Source organism: Lutra lutra, chromosome 2 (genome assembly GCF_902655055.1).
Source record: "Lutra lutra chromosome 2, mLutLut1.2, whole genome shotgun sequence".
Classification (NCBI taxonomy): domain Eukaryota; kingdom Metazoa; phylum Chordata; class Mammalia; order Carnivora; family Mustelidae; genus Lutra; species Lutra lutra.
This window is the reverse complement of record NC_062279.1, coordinates 91,837,001-91,857,641: the sequence shown is the minus strand read 5'-3', so window position 1 is coordinate 91,857,641 and position 20,641 is coordinate 91,837,001. Positions and strand designations below refer to the sequence as shown.

At 35.2% G+C, this 20,641-nt stretch overlaps 1 protein-coding gene across 1 annotated transcript in view; it reads right to left on the bottom strand.

Annotated features, from left to right (window-relative positions):
• The window catches only part of MMRN1 (multimerin 1), a 59,095-nt gene extending 39,319 nt beyond the window's left edge, over positions 1 to 19,776 (bottom strand). The window contains exon 1 of the mRNA XM_047717983.1: positions 19,082 to 19,776. Coding sequence (XP_047573939.1) covers positions 19,082 to 19,656 — 575 coding nt within the window. The 5' untranslated portion in view covers positions 19,657 to 19,776. The remainder of the gene's footprint in view (positions 1 to 19,081) is intronic.
• Positions 19,777 to 20,641: the final 865 nt, after the last annotated feature.

The window sequence follows — 20,641 nt, the reverse complement described above, 5'->3', positions numbered from 1 at the left end:
CCAAAGACTGAAATAGTTATTGTAAACCTGTTCAAGATTATTAAGGAAAAAATGAGCATAATGAATAAACTCATGGCAAATCTAAAAAAAAATAACCATTAAATAGAACAAAAACATACAAGATATGAATAAAATTTGCCTGGATTGGGCTTAACAGAAGTGTGGATCCTGGACATTAAGATCAATGAACTTGGAGGTAGGGCAAAAGAAACTATCCAATCTGAAGTACTGAGGAAAAAATATTAAAACAAATGAACAGAAACTCAAGTGGTCTAAAATATATTAGAGTTCTAGAAGAGTAGGAGAAAAAGATCAAGAAAGAGCAAATAATTGAAGAAATAAGGGCTGAAATTTTTCTAAAGAATATCAGTCTTCAGATCTACGAAGTTCAGTGAATCCAGGAAGATAAACACAAAGTAAAACTTCCCTTAAGCACGTTATAGATAAATTCCAGATAAAAAACATAAAGAGATAAAGGAAGGCAGACATTGATTCAGAAAAGAAGGGAACTACCTCAACTTAATAAAGGGCATCTGTGAAAAACCTACAGCTAACATCATACTAAACGTTTAAAGAGTGAAAGCTTCCACTTGAGATCAGGAATAAAACTAGAATGTCTGCTCTTGTAACTTCTATTTAATATTTTACTATAAGTTCTAGTCAAACAATTATATATATATATATATATATATATATGATTGAAAACATATCATAGAAATATATTTCTCCTATGTAGAAAATTATTAAAAATCCACAAAAATGTTACTGGAACTTATATGCAAATATAGCAAGGTTTCAATATACAAAGAGCAATTGTATTTCTGCATACTAGCAATGAACTACTCAAAGATGAAATTAAGAAAACAATTCCACTTACAATAGCATCAAAAATAAGCACATGCTCAGGAACGTACTTAACAAAGGAAGTACAAAAATTGCAAAATATCATTGAAAGAAAGACAACCTAAATAAATGGAAAGTGTCCATCGACTAGAAGACTTAACATTGTTAGAATGGCAATACTCCCTAAATTGATCTATATCTTCAACACAATCCCAGTCAAAATCCCTCCTGCCTTTTTTTTGCAGAAATTTAAAGCTGTTTTTAAAATTCATATGGAAATGCCAGAAACTCAGAATAGCTAAAACAATATTGAAAAATAAATGGAAGGGGGCGCTGGGTGGCTCAGTGGGTTAAAACCTCTGCCTTTGGCTCAGGTCACTGTCCCAGGGTCCTTGGATCGAGCCCCGCATCGGGCTCTCGCTCAGCAGGGAGCCTGTCTCCCCCTCCCTCTGCTTCCCTTTCTGCCTACTTGTGATCTCTGTCAAATAAATAATAAAATCTTTAAAAAAGAAAAAGAAAAAGAAAAGGAAATGGAGGGCTCATTCCTCACATTATCCAATATCAAAGCTTATTAAAACTACAGTAAGTGAGACTGTATTTGACCAGCCTAAGAATAGTGCTATAGATCAATGGAAGATAATTTAGAGTTTAGAAAATAAACCTTACATTTATCATCAACTAATTTTTGACAATGGTGCCAAACAATTCAATGGGGAAAGATTATTCTTTTCAACCAATAATGGTAAGTTAAATTGATAGCCACAAACAGATAAAGTCGGACCCCTATATCTCATACCAGATATAAAAATCAACTCAAAAATTGATCAAAGACTTAAAAGTAAGAGCTAAAACTGTAAGATAATTGGAAGAAAGCAAAGACGTATATCCACATGACCTGAGATTATCTTGCCAATGTAATAAGGCAAGAAAGAGAATTGAAGTCACCCAGTGACTTCAAACATAAAAATATGTTTACTTGCAGAAAACTTAGGTTTTATGTAGAAGATCATGATGAATCTACAAAAAAAATAAAAGCTATTGGAGATAATTAGTGAACTTTGCAAGATCTAAAGCAAATATACAGAAAAATAAATTTTTTTAAATGTAGTAACTAAAATACTTAACTGTATAAAGTTTAAGAATTTTTGTTCATGTAAAGACACCAGAAGTGATTGAAAAAGAGAGGCTATGGGGCACCTGGGTAGCTCAGTCAATTGAATGTCTGACTCTTGGTTTCAGCTCTGGTCAGGATCTCAGGATGGTGAGATTGAGCTTTGCAATGAATGGCTCTGCACTCAGCTTGGGGTCTGCTTAAGATTGTCTCCCTCTCGCTCTGCCCCTGCCCCAAACTCCCTCTCTGTCTAAAAAGAGAGATAGAGAGAGAAAGAGAAAGAGAGACTATGAATCAGAAGATTAATATTCATAATATATAATAAATTCCCACCAATGAGTAAGACAAGGACAGGATAAAAATAGAATAATAGAAAAATTGACAAACTACTTGAACAAACATTTTATACAAGGAAATACCAATGGCCATTAAGCATATAAAAAGAAGGTCAATTTTGTTGGTGTCAAGAAAATGCAAATTAAGATCACAATGTAATAATATTTGATACTCCAGAATAAGCAAACATTGAGAATTCAACAATCTCACATAGAGAGGATATAGAGAATAGGAGGAATCTCTTAAATACTGTTGACAGAAGTATATATTGGTACAACCACTTTGAAAAACAATTTGTTAATATTATGTGAAAATGAACATGCAAATATCCTCTGACCCAGTGGCTATGCTTCTTGATATATATTTTAGAGAAACTATTGCACAGGTATACCAGGAATCATATATCTGAATATTTTTAGCAGTAGGCATTATTTATAATTATCAAAAACTGAAAGTGGCTCAAAGGTCCATTTAACATAAAATGCAGAAATACATGCTGAAATATTTACACAATGAACATTATTCACCTTTAAGAACTATAATATTATCTAATAGTTCAAATTTAACTTATATAACAAACCTATGTGATACAAGTAAGTTACAGAAGAAATACAGTATGATGCATTTTTTTTCTTTTTTTTTTAAAGATTTTATTTATTTATTTGACAGACAGAGATCACATGTAGGCAGAGAGGCAGGCAGAGAGAGAGAAAGAGAGAGAGGAGGAAGCAGGCTCTCCACTGAGCAGAGAGCCCAAGATGCATTTTTCTTATGTAAAGCTAAAAAATAAAAGTGAACAATACATTGTTTAGGGATACCTGTATATATGGTAAAACTATATTTAATAATGCATCTTTTTTGTATGGATCAAATATAGCATAATTTAAAATATTATGATTAAGAATAGCATAAATAAATCCCATCTTATAGACTTAGCTGACTTACTGTTCTGATACTCATGTCTTATCAATGAGACCATACTGCATCCACAACTTTTCTCAAACCAGTTTCTAAAAAACTTCCTTTATGTCCATCCATGTGTGCTTATTCTCTTCAACACACAAAATAGTATAGAAATAGCTGGGAAACTTCCACGTCATCAGAGTCATTTGCCACAAAAATGTCATGATCAGACAAAAATGGTCCTTGTTAAAGTACATATTTCTAGATGACATTCAAACATTAGAAGCCCCCCAAAATGATAAAGATATTTAAAGATATTCCCTACCTCAAGGAATTTTAAATTGTAAATATACATTAATGCTAAAAATGGAGTTAGAGGACATAGAGAGAGAATTAAATGTTAACTATTAAATTAATGCAGACACAAAACATCAATTATTTGCAATTGCATAAAAATAAGTTACTAAACAAATTACATGAGAAAGTAAGTTACCTAATACAGATGGGTGAGACCTAGTTGCTATAGGTAGAAGTCTGGAAAGTGTTTTTATTGTGCTTGTAATATGTTACATAAATTATTTTTTTAATTTTTAAAGGTTGGTAGCAGAATATATATATAAACGTTGTTTTAGGGAAAGAAGGCTCAGCTTCACTCCTGGTTGTAATACCAAGTTATTTTATCATAAAGACCCTACACCATACTATGGAAAATTCTTAATAACTGTAGGTTAATTGAATGATTAAATTATATCATGAGTTTTTTAAAATCCTTACTTTTTTTCCCTATTGTAAATATGCATCTGGTTACATTAGATTCTTCTTTCTCATTTATAATGAGGTTTTTTGGGGGCAAGGGGCAGGGATGATTTACAAAATATGGTATTAAAAGAAATGTTATACGACAGTATAATCTAATCACTACAAGTTCAAATCAGTATGGGATGTATGCCTCTAAATCAGTAGAATGTTTAAAATCTATTTTGCCTAAAAATACAAATAATAATTAAAATAATACAAAAATCAATCTGGGGCACCTGGGTGGTTTAGTCGGTTAAGTATCTGACTTCTGCTCGGGTCATGATCTCAGGGTCTTGGGATGGAACCCCGGCTCAGGCTCCCTGCTCAGTGGTGAGTCTGCTTCTCCCTTTGCCTCCCCCCCCACCCCCGGGCTTGTGCTCTCTCTCTCTCTCTCTCTCTGTCAAATAAATAAATAAAATCTTTAAAAAAAATCAATCTAAATGTTAAAGACCAAAGGGGGTACACAGTTATTCCCCAGAGTAGAGACACTGAAGTTAATAAACATCTGCTTTGGAATATTTAGGCTTCTTAGGACCAAATGTTTTTTCTGCAAATAAAGCGGACTCCGTCATTCATCCCCCTACAGCAAATACAGTGAGAACCATATAGCTTATTGTGCGAGAATCTTTTGAATGAGAAGTTTGAACGGTTAGTTCCATAAAGAAATAAAAAGACCTTTTGGCACAGTTTGTAAAAGCATGGTGAGACTTGCAAAAATACTGTGAAACAAAGAACTGGCAAAAGCAAGAAATAGAAATACAGAAGATTTCAAATTGAGAGGACCACAAAAAAGGGAGACTTTAAAATGTGAATTAGATTTCTTATGCAAATTCGCTGATCATCCTAATTTTAGAGAACGAGCAGCTTCAACAGAAGCAGTTAAATAGTCTGTCACCTGAATTAGCTGCATGAGTGTTGAGGGAGGTGTACAAGGCAGGACAGAAAAAACAGTATCTCCATCCCTACATACTCTGGGCTTTGGAAAAAGAGATGACCGCTGGATGGATAGGTGGATCGACTGATCGATACATGATAGATATAGATATCTGTTGTGAGACTGAATCACAGTGTCACCTGCAGAGATCTTTTTAAATTCCTAAACACGAAGACAATCTCATGACTGAAAGAGTTGAGTGGGCAAAGATCAGACCGGCAGATTGCTCATGGCCCAGCAATCTTTGATCCAGTGCAAATTGGAAGAACTACCCACAGCCAAAGAGCCCCTGGTGTGACTTGTAATTAGGTTTATGCTACTGATGAAATAAGCTCATTAAGGGATGTTAAAAATGTAAATAGAAAATTTAAAACCAAATTATTGGAAAATATAAGTTTAAAAATAGAAAATTAAGCATGGTAAGATGGTGACAGGCAGTATAAAGGCGAATGTAATGATCCCAGACAAGCATTTTGCTGAAATCTAAAAATCCTTTGTACCTTTCCAGACTGATTATGGTGGATGGAGAGCAGTTACTTTGAAGTGTTCAGCTTTCCATGGGGTCGTAACCCTCCAAACAGCAGACTGCATTTGGGATTCTCTTTAAGGGTAATAACACGATTTCCTTTGTGCTGCAGCATGTACGGAAAAAAGCTTGTATTGATTCTTCGGATTTTCCAAGTTAATATATAAAAGGTTTGTTCTAGGGAAAACCAGGCAGCTCTGGTTACTTATGAAGATCAGCCAGCTTGCAGACCATGCAAAATAGAAGGAAGAAAAAGGATTCCAGCTGGACTTAAATAACTTGAAGTCTTGTGGATAGTGAGCGAAGAGAAGCATCGTAAATAAACAGTCTACTCTATACTGTAATTTTGACTGAAATGTTTTAGAAACCTGGTCTCCCAAGGATCTAGTAAAAAGACTAAATTTTAAAAAATGTTCCATTAATTAGTGATTTGCCATTTGAAGCATAACCTGAAAAGTCCGTGACCCAATCCTGTACATTCTTTTTTTTTTTTAAAGATTTTTTATTTATTTATTTGACAGACAGAGATCACAAGTAGGCAGAGAGACAGACAGAGAGAGAGGAAGGGAAGCAGGCTCCCTGCTGAGCAGAGAGCACGACGCGGGGCTTGATCCCAGGACCCTGGGATCATGACCTGAGCCGAAGGCAGAGGCTTTAACCCGCTGAGCCACCCAGGTGCCCCAATCCTGTACATTCTTATCCTGAACCGAGAGTAGACTGAGCAACAAAGGAGTCATTTAAATAATGACCAGAACAAATATTTTCTTTAAGAAATAAAAGACAACAATCGACCAATTAACAGCGTCCATTTATATAAGTCTTTAAAACTCATATTGATAAATTGCTTGCCATCTTATCGTAAAAGGCAGAATGTTCAAACTTGTATACTGATAACCTGTGGCTTGAACTGACATAGTAACATGAAAATAATAGGAACTGTGGATATTCATTAGACATCAAGTTAAGCAAAGCCTCCACCATAAATTAGCCAATGGTATATAATTTTCCCCTAGGAAGTTACAGAAGATTTTGTGTTTGGGAGACTTTATGAAGTGAAGGGACTTTATGATTTTGTTTCCTGCCATCTCCTATTTAGAGGAATTTAGGGATTCAAAGAGGAACAAGAGGAAAATGAAACACAGTCATGGCTACCTCTGAAAAAACATTCTCAGAGAAAGGGGATTATTTTGCAACTCTCCTATCAGCCCCCACACCTCACCTAACAAACACCTATGCCTCCTTGACTTAAGAATCATTCTTTACCTTGTACCTAAAGGTGACCACAAACAAATGATAAAAATATATACATGTATTAATGAATTCATAAATGCCTCAAGGAAAGGACTGTTTCCTGTGGGACTTAATTTGTAGGTAAGAATATTTGTTGATCCTTCACAAAAGAATAGTTCGTTCATGTTGCCACTCATTTATCTTATGAGGAACACTTTTGTTCTAATTACAAGGCAATGATTGCATGGAAATATATTCCAATAAAACCACCTGAGCTAAGTTTGTCCATCACTAACAGCGAAATTGTGAAATTATGGTATAGTACATCATCATACACTAAACCCCTGAAACACATAGCAATTAAATTCCCACCAAACTCAATGATGATTAGTAATATAAACATATTCTAAATATATCAAAAGTAGTCATGTGTTTTTAATGACAAGTGTTTACTACTTTTGTAAATCCAACCTGCTCATTTCTCAACCCGGTAGCGCATGTGGTCAATTTCTTCTCTCTCTTTCTGCCCCTCTCTCTCCTACAAGTTAGTAAAAAGTAATTCATTTTAAAAGCAAAATAAATATCAAAAGCAAGAATATATCCTAACAAGCCTAATTTTGTTGATGTCAGTAATAAGGGAGGAAAACAATCAAATAAAGCCTTATGTGGTTCAGTAGTTCAGCTACTAAGTTCCTGAGGATAAATATATGCTCTAACTTTGTAAACAAAAAACAAACAAAACAAAACACCAGTTTTCAGATAACACCATCAACCAGAGTCAATGTTCTCCCTAGCACACTATCCTAATTTAACAATATCATTAAAATTTCACGGACAACAATAGCCAAAAGGTGGAAACAATCAAAGTGCCTATGGACAGATGAATGGATAAACAAAATGTGACATATACTGGGGTGTGTGGGTGGCTCAGTTGTATGAGTGGCTACCTTGGGCTCAGATCATGAACCCATGGTCCTGAAATCAAGCCCCACATTGGCCTCCCTGCTCAGCGAGGGGCCTGCTTCTCCCTCTTCCTCTCCCTCTCCCTCTGCCTGCCATTCCCCTTGCTTGTGCTCTCTCTCTCTCACTCTATAATAAATATCTCTGTAATAAATTTATTATAAATTTATCTATGTATAGATATTTATGGATAGATAAATTTATAATAAACTTACTTATGGATAGATAAATTTATGTAAATTTATTTATGGATAAATAAATTTATCTGTAATAAATATCTCACTCTATAATAAATAAATTAAATAAATAAATGAATAAATAAAATCTTTTTAAAAATGTGATATATAGGTATCTATCATCTATTTATCTACAATGGAATATTATTCCATCTTAAAAAGGAAAGGAATTCTGCCACATGCTACAATATGAATGGTGAAAAGGGAGAAAGACAGAAAGGGAAGAATAGGGAAAGGAGGGGTTTCTCTCAGTTTCATGACCATCATAAACACAGTTTTGCCCCCCTCTGTAAGTCAGACTTAGAAGGTCATTTCTGATGAACAAGGTTTTCATTCTCCTTCTACTCCACACATGTGGAAAATGAAGAAGAGATTGCATTTCTGTGTCTGGAGTTTTTGTTTCTGTTTTTTCCCTGAATGAAGCAGAAGGGGAGGAGCAGAGACTGGGATACTTACATAAGCGAAACAAAATAATAAGGAAAAGTTTCCCTGACTAGAGGGGCAGGTAACATAGCTGTTGACTTATGCTTGAGCCAGACTGACTACTTTGAGATTTTGACTCTACTGTTATCAGCCATTAGCTTGTTCATTACATGTGGCTTCCCCTTCTATATAATAAGTATAATAATATAATCTATCAAATAAAATCTTTAAAAAAAAAAAAAGGGGGCGCCTGGGTGGCTCAGCGGGTTGAGCCGCTGCCTTTGGCTCAGGTCATGATCTCAGGGTCCTGGGATCAAGCCCCACATCGGGCTCTCTGCTCAGCAGGGAGCCTGCTTCCCTTCCTCTCTCTCTGCCTGCCTCTCTCTCTGCCTGCTTGTGATCTCTGTCTGTCAAATTAATAAATAAAATCTTTAAAAAAAAAAATAATATAATCTATCTCACAGGGTTGTTGCGAGACCAAATGAATTAATATAAATCACTGCTGCTGCTGATTACATGATTCAGAGAGTTAGTAGGATTTTTTTTTTTACCAAAAGACTAGGTAACTGTGTATCTACTAATATATTTATATATCTCCCGATTTTTGTCATATATGCAAATAGAGACACACGACTCCTTTTTCACTTCTCTAATGACCTGATAAATTTACCTTAACCGTAATTGCTTATACAGATATACATTATGTGTGTGTGTGTGTGTGTGTGCATGTGTATATGTATATATATATTTTCTCCCTTCCCCCTATCTCCCCCACTGCTTCTCCCTCACTGCTTGCACTCTCTCAAACAAATAAATAAAATCTTTAAAATAATAATAATAATTTCCAGAAAACCATTACAGAACATTATCACCATCCTTTTTGTTCAGATCACATGATGAGCTTAGCTCCTAGAATATATATATATATATATATATATATTCAAAATGTTTTGATAGTCTTTTTTTAAAAAGATTTATTTATTTATTTATCTAAGGGAGAGAGAAACAGACGGTATAAGCAGGAAGAGGGGCTGAGGGAGAGAATTTTCAAGCAGACTCCCCGCTGAGTGTGGAGCCCCACATAGGGTTTGATCTCACCACCCTGAGATCCTGAACTGAGCAGAAACCAAGAGTTGGATACTTAACAACTGTGCCATCCAGACACCCCAAAATGTTTCTATAGTGTTAAAAAATTATGAACATAAATACTTCCCAAATGTTATGAAATCTTTATTTTATACAAGTCCTTATTTTTAATCGAACTATAATAAGAACACCTTTATCAAATTATTAATTTGAGAGACTAGAATTTACATGAGTTCACCAGTCATGAATGAGAAAGTACTCCAAAGGAAATAGACATATACACAATATGAAAGAAGAAATAATAGAAATTGAAAGGAAGTACTTAGATTTAGTAATGATTCTTAATGTAAATCACACATGAATAAAACATTAGACTTTTTATATTTAGTTTGGCTAATAGTCCAAAAGTAAGTTTGTCTAAATATTAATCTCCTTAAGAAAACAACTTACTTTCAAACAAAATTTTATTTGTAATTCATTAATATTTTAGTTTAAGTACCTTTATATAGTCCATGTTTTTCAAAATTCTACATAATATTTAACTTGGATAGAAGTATTAGTTTTATAAAAGAATCATGTAAAAATGTATTTAGAACTGGGACACCTTCATGGCTCAGTCAGTTAATCATCTGCCTTTGGCTCAGGTCCTGATGGGATGGAGCCCAATGTAGGGCTCCCAGCTCTGCAGGGAGACTGTTTCTCCCTCTGCCTGCCTCTCCTCCTGCTTGTATACTCTTTCTCTCTCTCTGGCAAATAAACTTAAAAAATAAATAAGGAAATAAAACATTTTTAAAACAAATTTGGAAGGCAATCACACAATGCTCAGATCATGGGGAATTTCTTATATTCTGATACTTTGACTTTCCAGTTAATTTAGGTTTTAAGAATAAACTTTTTTTTTACATACCAACTTTTGCAATTAAAGTCTTTTGTCAGACATCATTAATTTGCCTTTTATCATGGACAGTGTATGGCAAATGTAATTGAGTTTTTGATGATAGAGGATTATACAGTGCTCAGAATCACAAATTATTGTGTATATATAATATTTTCAGTGCAAAATTTAGGAGAATAAGCTGAATGTGTCCCCATTCCATAGAGTTTGAACAATTTAGTCCAACCTATTTTTTTTTTAAAGATTTTATTTATTTATTTGTCAGAGAGATAGAGAGGGAGAGAGAGCGAGCACAGGCAGACAGAATGGCAGGCAGAGGCAGAGGGAGAAGCAGGCTCCCTGACGAGCAAGGAGCCCGATGTGGGACTCGATCCCAGGACGCTGGGATCATGACCTGAGCCAAAGGCAGCTGCGTAACCAACTGAGCCACCCAGGCGTCCCCAACCTATTTTTTAAATTTTAAAGCTAATGATAGTATATTTTTAAGAGGCACATTGATTTAGAAATGTAGAACATATTAAACATACAATATATATTTATATATTTATAAGTAATAATTCTTAAAGTTATTTAAATATAATAGTTTTTCATAAATTTGTTTTATTTTACCTAATTTTATTTTATTTTTTGTTTCTTTTCTTCACAATCTGACTCAGCCTATTTGGGAACATTGTAAACTGCTTCTATTCCAGTAGGTGTCAGGCTCTCCCAGTGTGCAAACCAGAAAGCCTCAGAAAAGGCACACTAACAGATGCTATGATGCTTAATTCTATACTTAACTCCAGTTATTCCTGTAAACTGACTCTTTTAGCATTTTGTCTTAAATAATAAATGTTTAAAATAATATTTTCATATTGAAAAAGCCAAAAGGAGGGGCGCCTGGGTGGCTCAGTGGGTTAAGCCACTGCCTTCGGCTCAGGTCATGATCCCAGGTCCTGGGTTCGAGCCCCGCATCGGGCTTTCTGATCAGCAGGGAGTCTGCTTCCTCCTCTCTCTCTGCCTGCCTCTCTGCCTACTTGTGATTTCTCTCTGTCAAATAAATAAATAAAATCTTAAAAAAAAAAAAAAAGAAAAAGAAAAAGCCAAAAGGAAATACAAAAATCTCTCATTTAATCACCTAGGATTATGTAAGCACTCATTAAATTCTAGCATGTGTAATACAGTATGTATTTATATATCCAGTAGTAATTTAGGGAGGAGAAATATCAAAGGAATGAAATAAAAGGAAATGATTAATGAGACAAAATTAAGACACAGAATATTGTCCACTGAGTGTTGGTTTTCACTGGCAGTAATCTGGTAGATGCATTTATTTCCCAAGGAAATTTAAGAACATACTCTTTAACATAATGGTGTGTTTCTCTTAAGAATTTTACAGCTTGTGAAAGTAATCCCCTTCAGATGCTATTAGGTTTGATAATAATTTTTAAAATACACATGACATAGATTGAATGTTTGTGTCCTCCCAAAATTTATATGTTGAAATCCAAATGCCCAATATAATAATATTGGGACTGGGGCCATTGGGAGACAGAAGTGCCCGCTTGATGGGATTAGTGCTCTTATTTTTTTTTAAATTTAATTTAATTTTTTTTAAAGATTTTATTTATTTATTTGACAGAGATCACAAGGAGGCAGAGGCAGGCAGAGAGAGAGGAAGGGAAGCAGGCTCCCTGCTGAGCAGAGAGCCCGATGCGGGGCTCAATCCCAGGACCCCGGGATCATGACCTGAGCCGAAGGCAGAGGCTTTAACCAACTGAGCCAGCCAAGTGCCCCTATTTTTTTTTTAAGATTTTATTTATTTATTTGTTATAGGGAGAGAAACAAAGAAGGCACAAGCAGGGGAGGTGGCAGGCAGAGGGAGAAGCAGGCTCCCCACTGAGCAGGGAGCCTGATGTGGGACTCAATCCCAGGACCCTGGGATCATGACCTGAACTAAAGGCAGACACTTAACTGAGCCACCCAGGCATCTCTGGGATTAGTGCTCTTATTAAAGAGGTCTTAGAGAGATTCTCTCATACCTTCTTTCATGTTTGAAATCTGGAAACCCAGAAAAGGGTTCTCCTCTGCCCATGCTAATCTTAGACATCCAGTTTTCAAAACTGTGAGAAGTAAATTTCTGTTGTTTATAATCCAGTCGGTGTTATTTTGGTATAGCAGTCTCAAGGAACTGGGACAATATGTAAATTTAGTTGATCAGATTTTTCACACCTAAAACCTACTCATAATTCACAGAAATAAGTAGAAAAATGCATATTACAATAGTAGAATTAATGTAATGGTTAGTTTTTGTAATTTTAAGTATTTTTTTAATGTGTTCAAAATTTTTACTTAAAGCTATCTAGTGAAAGATTTAGAGAACTTGCCATTTTAAACATTATTTTAGAAGTCATAATTCATTTAAAGTAAGCTACCTATTTGTACACAAAACAAGTTATGTAGCTTATAGAAAAAGAGTAAATAAATGAAGTTCTAAAAGAAAGTCATTAAACTAAGCAAATAAGATGGTCGTCTTGATTGGTATTCAAATTTTATTTCATTTCTGGCATGTTTCATTAATATTTTACCATATTTATGACAATTATGTATTCAAAATAAAATAAAAAACAAAAAAAGTAGAAAACTCACTAGCCCTGGTTTCTGTTCTATTCTCTCCTCCCTTTCATTAAAACAAACCAACCAACCAACTACAAAAGCAAACAAATAAATAAAAACAAACAAAAAGTTCTCCTTAGCCAAGTGTCAATATTTTCATATTTTCCAGCTTTATATCTATAGTCTTGATCTCTTCTCTGAACTCCAAATCCACCCAATAAAACAAAACTAAAAGCAACCTATAGAATGGGCGAAGATATTTGCAAACAACATATCTGATAAAGGGCTAATGTCCAAAATCTATAAATAATTTATCAAATTTGGGAACCTGGGTGGCTCAGTTGGCTAAGCAACTGCCTTTGGCTCAGGTCATGATCCTGGAGTCCCAGGATAGAGTCCCACGAGTCTGCTTCTCCCATTGACCTCTCTCCTCTCATGCTCTCTCTCTCCCTCTCAAATAAATAAATAAAATCTTTAAAAAAAAAGAATTTACCAAATTCAACACCCCAAAAATAAATAACCCAGTTAAGAAAGGAGAAGACATGAACAGACATTTTTCTAAAGAATACATAAAAATGGCTAACAGACATATGAAAAGATGCTCAACATCACTCATCATCAAGGAAAAACAAATTAAACCACAAAGCGATACCACCTCACACCTGTCAGAATGGTTAAAATGAACAACACAGGAAATGGCAGATATTGGCGAGGATATGGAGAAAGGGGAAACCTCTTACATTGTTGGTGGGAATGCAAACTGGTGTACCACTGTGGAAAACAATATGGAGATTCCTTGAAAACTTTAGAACTTCCTTCTGACCCAGCAATTGCACTACTAGGCATTTACCAAAGAAAACAAAAATATTGATTTGAAGGGATACATGCACCCCAATATGTGTAGCAGCATTATCAATAATAGCCAAACTATGGAAAGAACCCAAGTGTCCACCACATGGTGAATGGATAAAAAAGTGGTATATATATATATAGAATGAAACATTACTCAGCCATCAAAAGAATGAAATCTTGTCATTTTCAACAACATGAATGGAGCCACAATGTATTATGCTGAGTGAAATAAGTGAGTTAGAGAAAGACAAACACTGTATGATTTCACTCATATATAGAATGTAAGAAACAAAACAGATGAACATAGGGGAAGGAAAAAAGAGAGAGAGAGGGAAGCAAACCATAAGAGACTCAACTATAAAGAAACCTGAGGGTTGCCAGAAGGGAGGTGGGGGGTAGATTGGCTATGTCCATGGTGGGTATTAAGGAGGCCACTAGTGATGAACACTGGGTGTTATATGTAAGCGATGAATCACTAAATCCTACTCTTAAAACAAACAAACAAACAAAAAAAAGAAAGGCAAGGTTCTCATTTTCTTTTTTTTTTTTTTTAAAGATTTTATTTATTTATTTGACAGAGAGAGATCACAAGTAGACGGAGAGGCAGGCAGAGAGAGAGAGAGAGAGGGAAGCAGGCTTCTCGCTGAGCAGAGAGCCCGATGTGGGACTCAATCCCAGGACCCTGAGATCATGACCTGAGCCGAAGGCAGCGGCTTAACCCACTGAGCCACCCAGGCGCCCCAAGGTTCTCATTTTCATGGGATGTATGTTTTATCACAGAAAGACTGAAAAGACACAGCTGTCTCCATAAATAAACTTAATAATTTCACATCAGTGCCATGAAGAATAAATAAGGGTGATACAATAAGAATGGCAAATTTACACCAGTTAATAAGAGTTTTCATTGACGAGGGACATTAAAGATGAAGACACATGAGGGAAAGAATTCTCTCTCTTTCTGTACACTGACAGAAAAGCATTCTAGCAAGAGCAAACAGGAAGTTTCCTTGAGATGCATATAAACTGGACAAGTTCAGTACCAAGAGAGGTCAGTGTGGCCAGAGGAAAAGAAGCTGAATGAACTTGGGAGTGTGATGAAGATGAGATCATAGAGAAAGTCAGGAGTCATATCAAGCAAGACCCTATGGGCCAGGGTGAGGATTTAGGATTTTATTCTAAATGAAAAGAAAAGCTACTGAGAGATTTTTAGCATGTGAGCAAAATGTTAAATTCCACAAATTTTAAGACAACATCTCTGAAATCAAGAATATATTTTAAAATCAATGACATTTTTCAGTCACTCTCATCAAACAGTAGTTACTGCCCATTGCCTTAGAGACCCCTTAACCAGTTTCATTTATATTTTCATTTTAAGTCGCAAAAGGGTGACATGTGTATATGTATATAATACATATATATACATATATATGTATATAATATACATATATATAAAATAATCTCTAAGAGATAAGTCTAAAAATTCTAAGAAATAATGTCATACTTTTCTTTCTTATAGTATATGAAATAATGTGTCACAAAAGTTGAAGTCTTATATCAAATGAAATTCATTAATCTGATTTTAAAGTTTTAATACCTTACATTTACACAATGATGTATATCAAATTTATTTTTTTAAAAAAAGCTGAAAGGATCTCTCACTTGTATGGAACATGAATTACAAGAGGCAAGAGTGGTAACATGTGGACAAGCTAGGAGTCTGGTGGTAGATAATGGTGCCTAGAAGAGGATGGTGTAGTGAGGGTAGAGAGGGATTTGAGATATATTGGAAGGAGTACCAAGAAGAAGTCTTGATATATTAGATAAAAGTTAGGAGGGGAAAAAAAATGTCATGGATATATCAAGGGTTTCTTGTTAGGGAGCTAGACATTAACTGAGATGATGAAGATTCACATAGGTGTGTACAGGGTTGGGATTGTGGGAGAAGTTAATTAGGCAATTGATATCTATCTATACCTCATTTAACCTAGTATCTTCTCAAGGAAGGTCTACCCACCTTCAAGGTAGGTCATTCACTCTGTCACATACTCTCATAAGCGTCATTCAGAATGTTTACCACCATTTGGTTTCAATATCAGCCTTTGTGATTTACTGTTTTTCCTCCTCATGTCCCTCCCATTGGAATAGAGACTCCATGAGGGCAGAAGAGGTGGCCGTTTTGTTCACTACTTTACCCTCAAAATGAACACAATGCTGGGGCAGATTAGGTCCTCCACAAATAATTTTCCAATGCATAAATAGGTTAATTCTGAGGTCTTTTTAAAATTCTGCCTATTTCAGAGTCCTTTCACTGATCAACAACCACTCTACCAGATAGTAAACCACCGCTCTGGGGTAGCCAAGAGTTTCTGCAGCACTAAGACCAAGAGAGTACAAAGATGAGACAGGAATATGCCAGCAAAATTCTATAGACAGAGGATTCCTTTTACATAGAATCACTATAAAATTCCAAGAGCAGTAAGGAAAAATGAAACAAAACAAAACAAGCCCAACAAGGAAAACCTAAAATGAATCATCTAGATTTTATCATAGAGAAACAAGAATATTTCTTTGGGAAAGATTCTTCTTTATATTCAAATATTAATCTATAAATTTTACATTCAGCTTGTTAAATATTTATTGTGTACCTATTATAACCCAGAGACCTTGTTAGCATTCAAATATGTCTGTATAAGAAAGGAGATCACAAAGGTCACTGTAATTATAATACACTATTGTAAGTACAGCGATAAAAGAATTCAGGGAAAGCGCTATGAAAGTTAGAAGGGGCACGTCACAGCCTGAGAAGGCTTTCTGGAGCTATTATTATTGGGTGTAAAGGAAGAGGATGATGGGAAAAGCACATGTTAGCCAGAGGGATGAACTGGAAACAAAGACAGGTTTAATAGCGTATTATGGACCAGAGACCTACAAATTTTACCGGCCAGAACGTCAAAGACAAGGCTGGGGAGGTAGGCAGAAGACAGATCAAAGATGGCATTGTATGGTTAACTGCGTAAGGATCTGAGCTTTGTTCTGGAAGCAAAGAATAGCCTTTGAGGGCTCATAAGCAGGGACATAAACTAGTCACTCTCATTTACCCACTTGGGAGAACAGATCACATTTGCTGAAGGAGTATAACATAGGGGTTGAAAGCTACATCTCTGAAGCCTGCCAGCCGGGTTTGAATCTCCGCCCTGAGATTTACTTTTAAGTGACCTTAGTTAAATTACTTAATTTCTCTGAAAGAAATAATAACAGAATCTTCTTCATGAAGTTATAGTAGTGATCAAATGATTGAAGAAAAATATATGTGTATTTTCTTTGGAAAATCCATGGGATGACGTTGTTTGGCAGGTTACACCTTTAACATCTTGTTTCCTCCTAACACAAATTGAGTTTTTAGAAATCTGGCAGATATGTTATTGCTCAGTTTTTATAAGACATATCCCTGCAGGCAGAATCATTCTTACTTTAAAAATTCTATGTGTCCTTAGAAACTAGAATAGTGTTAGGCACATAATAAAACAACTAGCATTTATCTAAAAGCGAGTATTTCAGCGCCCGGCTAGCTCAGTCAGTAGAGCATGAGACTCTTAAAAGCGATCTAATTATGAACTAATACTATATAAAATGTGACATTTTAATGTGAATTTTCCTGCTTGTTTTCACTATATTTCATATTCCTTGAAAAATCTCTTGATGACAGCATCTTTAAAAAGTTCGTAATCATTTTCAATGAGTACTAGGAGTTCTATATAATTGGTTTAAAAAATAAAATCATACAGTCTAATAAAATATGACTAAAAGAAATGATCATGTAAGTGACATGACATTTGCTATCATCATTTAATAGCCCACATTCTGTTGTTCCTCAATGTGAAAAAGTTTAATTTATATGTTAAAATGTCTGTTATAGGCATAGGTTACCCAACCTAAGTTGAACCTAAGCTGTAACATTAGTTTTATAGTACATTGCTATTGTTCTAAATTCCACTAAGTAAATAAATATTTAGTTAGAATCAGATTTACTTATATATTTTTAAAAATTCCATAACCTTTGAAATATAGTGAAATAATGGGATTTACATAATAAAGAATACATAGATATGAATCTACTGGCTTATATTCTTCCCAGTGTCTCCTCATCTTATCAATATCAATAACAGTATCAATACCAATATCTGATATTGTTATCAGCATCAATAACACTGATACTCTTATCAGTATCAATAACTGCTTTGACAGGATGCCTCTCACAGAGCAGGTGTAAGCTACTATCATTGCCTTAAACTATGTTATATAGTTAGTAAGATGTTTAATTCAACTAAGATCCCAAGGCATTATTTGATGTCTTGAAATTATTTTGTCGTAGGTAAAAGGTATTTGAAAGTTTAGTTTCATAACACTAAACTACTAGCATTCCAAATAGATTGCTCTAAACATTAAACAAATAAAAACAGTGGTGTGCAGTTTTCACAGCTATTTTGTTTGTTTGTTTATTTTAGTATTTTGGGGGCCCTTTGGAAAGTCTTCCTTAACAGTACTTTTAAAGTTTTTTTATTTTCTTACTTCAACAATTCACATAGACTTTGCTTGAATTTTAAATCAAAATCCATTTGAAAAATGGGCTTTTCTACTCATCACATTCATGATAATGGCATAACTCAATATAAAGGTACTAGTAAAATATGTTTCTTAGCACCTGTTCTATGAGAAGCATGCATCTAAGTATGTTCAATTAATACGAACCTTGCAGGATCACTCTGTGAACTTGGTATTTTTATCTGTACGTCCATACCATATCTGTATTTTTACATAGGAAAAAAGGCAGTATCAGGGAGCCCCATTAACTTGCTCAAAGTCACCAACCGAGACATTACTGGATCCGGGATTCCACCCCAGCTCTGCTTGGTTTGATCTTGAGAATTATACCTTCAACAGCACCAGGCTCTGTCAATTTTTAAATCTGTTCACGTCTCGCTGTATTGTCATTTTTCTTTCATGTTGTGGGTGTCCTTCTGAGGCCCACCAACATAACCTTGAGTTGAATAAGCAACTAATAATCACTGTAGTATTACAGTGTTTGCTAGTGAGCATCTCAAGTAAAAGCCCCATTATAAAGGACTACGATCAGTTAATTAAAACAAAATTGCTGCATTTTTTTGGCTCATCTTTTCTACATTAGATAAAGTAATGCTTAATTACCTTATCTAACTCAAATGTGATCCAATTTCATCCTGAACATGAAAACATTTTCTGAGAGTGAGAAACTGTTAGCTTGCAATCTCACAGACTTTATAGTTAAGGAGAGAAAAAAAAAAAAAAAGAAAGAAAAGAAAAGAATCTTTCTTACTTTCCTCTAGTTGTTTCAAAACTTGATTTTTGGTAGTTGGTTTTCTGGCTTCCACTGCTGCCACCTCTGCTGAGGTATGTTTCCCTTGGGGACCGATTTCCCAGGTCGCCTGCAACTGCGTTGGGAGAGATGGCTTGTTGATTTGACTTTCTGGCAAAGCTCTGAAGAAATTTCATTGTAGAGTTGGAAAGGACCACTGACTCTGCTCTTGGGCTGAACTTGAGGCTAGGTTTGGTTGGGAGGGCAAGAGGCTGTAACTTCAGCGCTCCTTCTGTCTTCTCTGGGGGTGTGAGAGTTTGGTTTCCCACACCCTCAGGAGGTGTGCCTGTTTCTGAGGGAGGCAGTGTTGATTTTAGAAGACTCTCTTCAAAGGTTCTTGCCTCAGGAACTGTGGCTATCTCAGCTGACATGATCTGAGGGGTTGGCAGCATTTTATTTAGAGAAACCACAGCAGAGGCCATGTTCTCCTGGGAGCTTGCATCCTCAGGGGTAGTCCAAGTATGCGTGGTGTTGATAAGCCCAAAGCCCCCATTCCATAAACTAGAAAGCAGAATAAATAGCTTTGCTCTCTTCATCTCAGTAGTTTGTAGCAAGAAAGCTCATGTGAAATTGGGAGATACAGTCCTTCTAGTCTTTGCAACAGCTGCTTCCACACTGACTCCGCTAAGACAGAGCTTTGCCAATTTGAGATGTGCAGAGGAAATAGGTTTCTGTGTTTTGTAGTGGACTCAGGAAGTTTGATTTCCTGTTTCTGTAGGTTTTGTGTGATCTGTGACCTCGGGTGGGATGGATCTATGGAGGTGGCGAAGGGTGTCTGACGAAGCTAAGGGTAAATGGCAAAACACAGGCAGTTATTATCAGGGAAATCCATGAGAAAAACATGAAGTAACTTTTCTTTCCTATGTCCACTCATGTTTCATTGGTTGCTGATTTGAAGAGAAATTTCACATTGATGACAGAGTATGGAATTTTGTTTGGATGAGCTGGATCAAGGAGTTTAACACTTTGTTCTACTACACAGGGAAAATGAGAAAAAGAAATTATGATGTTTCTTTTCCACTGTGCCCCATCCAGAGAATCACATTTTGTTCAAATGCTTGTATGCATGCACAACAAACAAAAACTTATTGACAGAGTTCCTAACCTTTTACACATCACAGGCTGAATTATGAAAAAAAATATATAGATATCCCCCTATTTTTATAAATATACTTCTGCCAAAGCATTACTTGAAGTTAATCTCAGTGATGACAAGTAATACCAAAAAAGAGAAGTGAAAATTATTGAATTATATAGATATATATGGAACTTACTTTAAATTTTGCTGTTAGAACTTCTCAGAGCCAGTTTATGGAATGAATAGTAAGAATTTTGGATAATAACAGATGAAGAAAAATGAAGTCAGGTGAAAATAGATTAAAATGGAATCATATATAAGGCTTTTGTACTTCTACTGTGGTGCAAAAGGATATTAGCTGTAGGTAATAGAGAACTAAATCGATTAAAGACTTTTTTATGGTTGTTTCCCTAGTAGAGATTCTTCATAGGATTTATGATTTC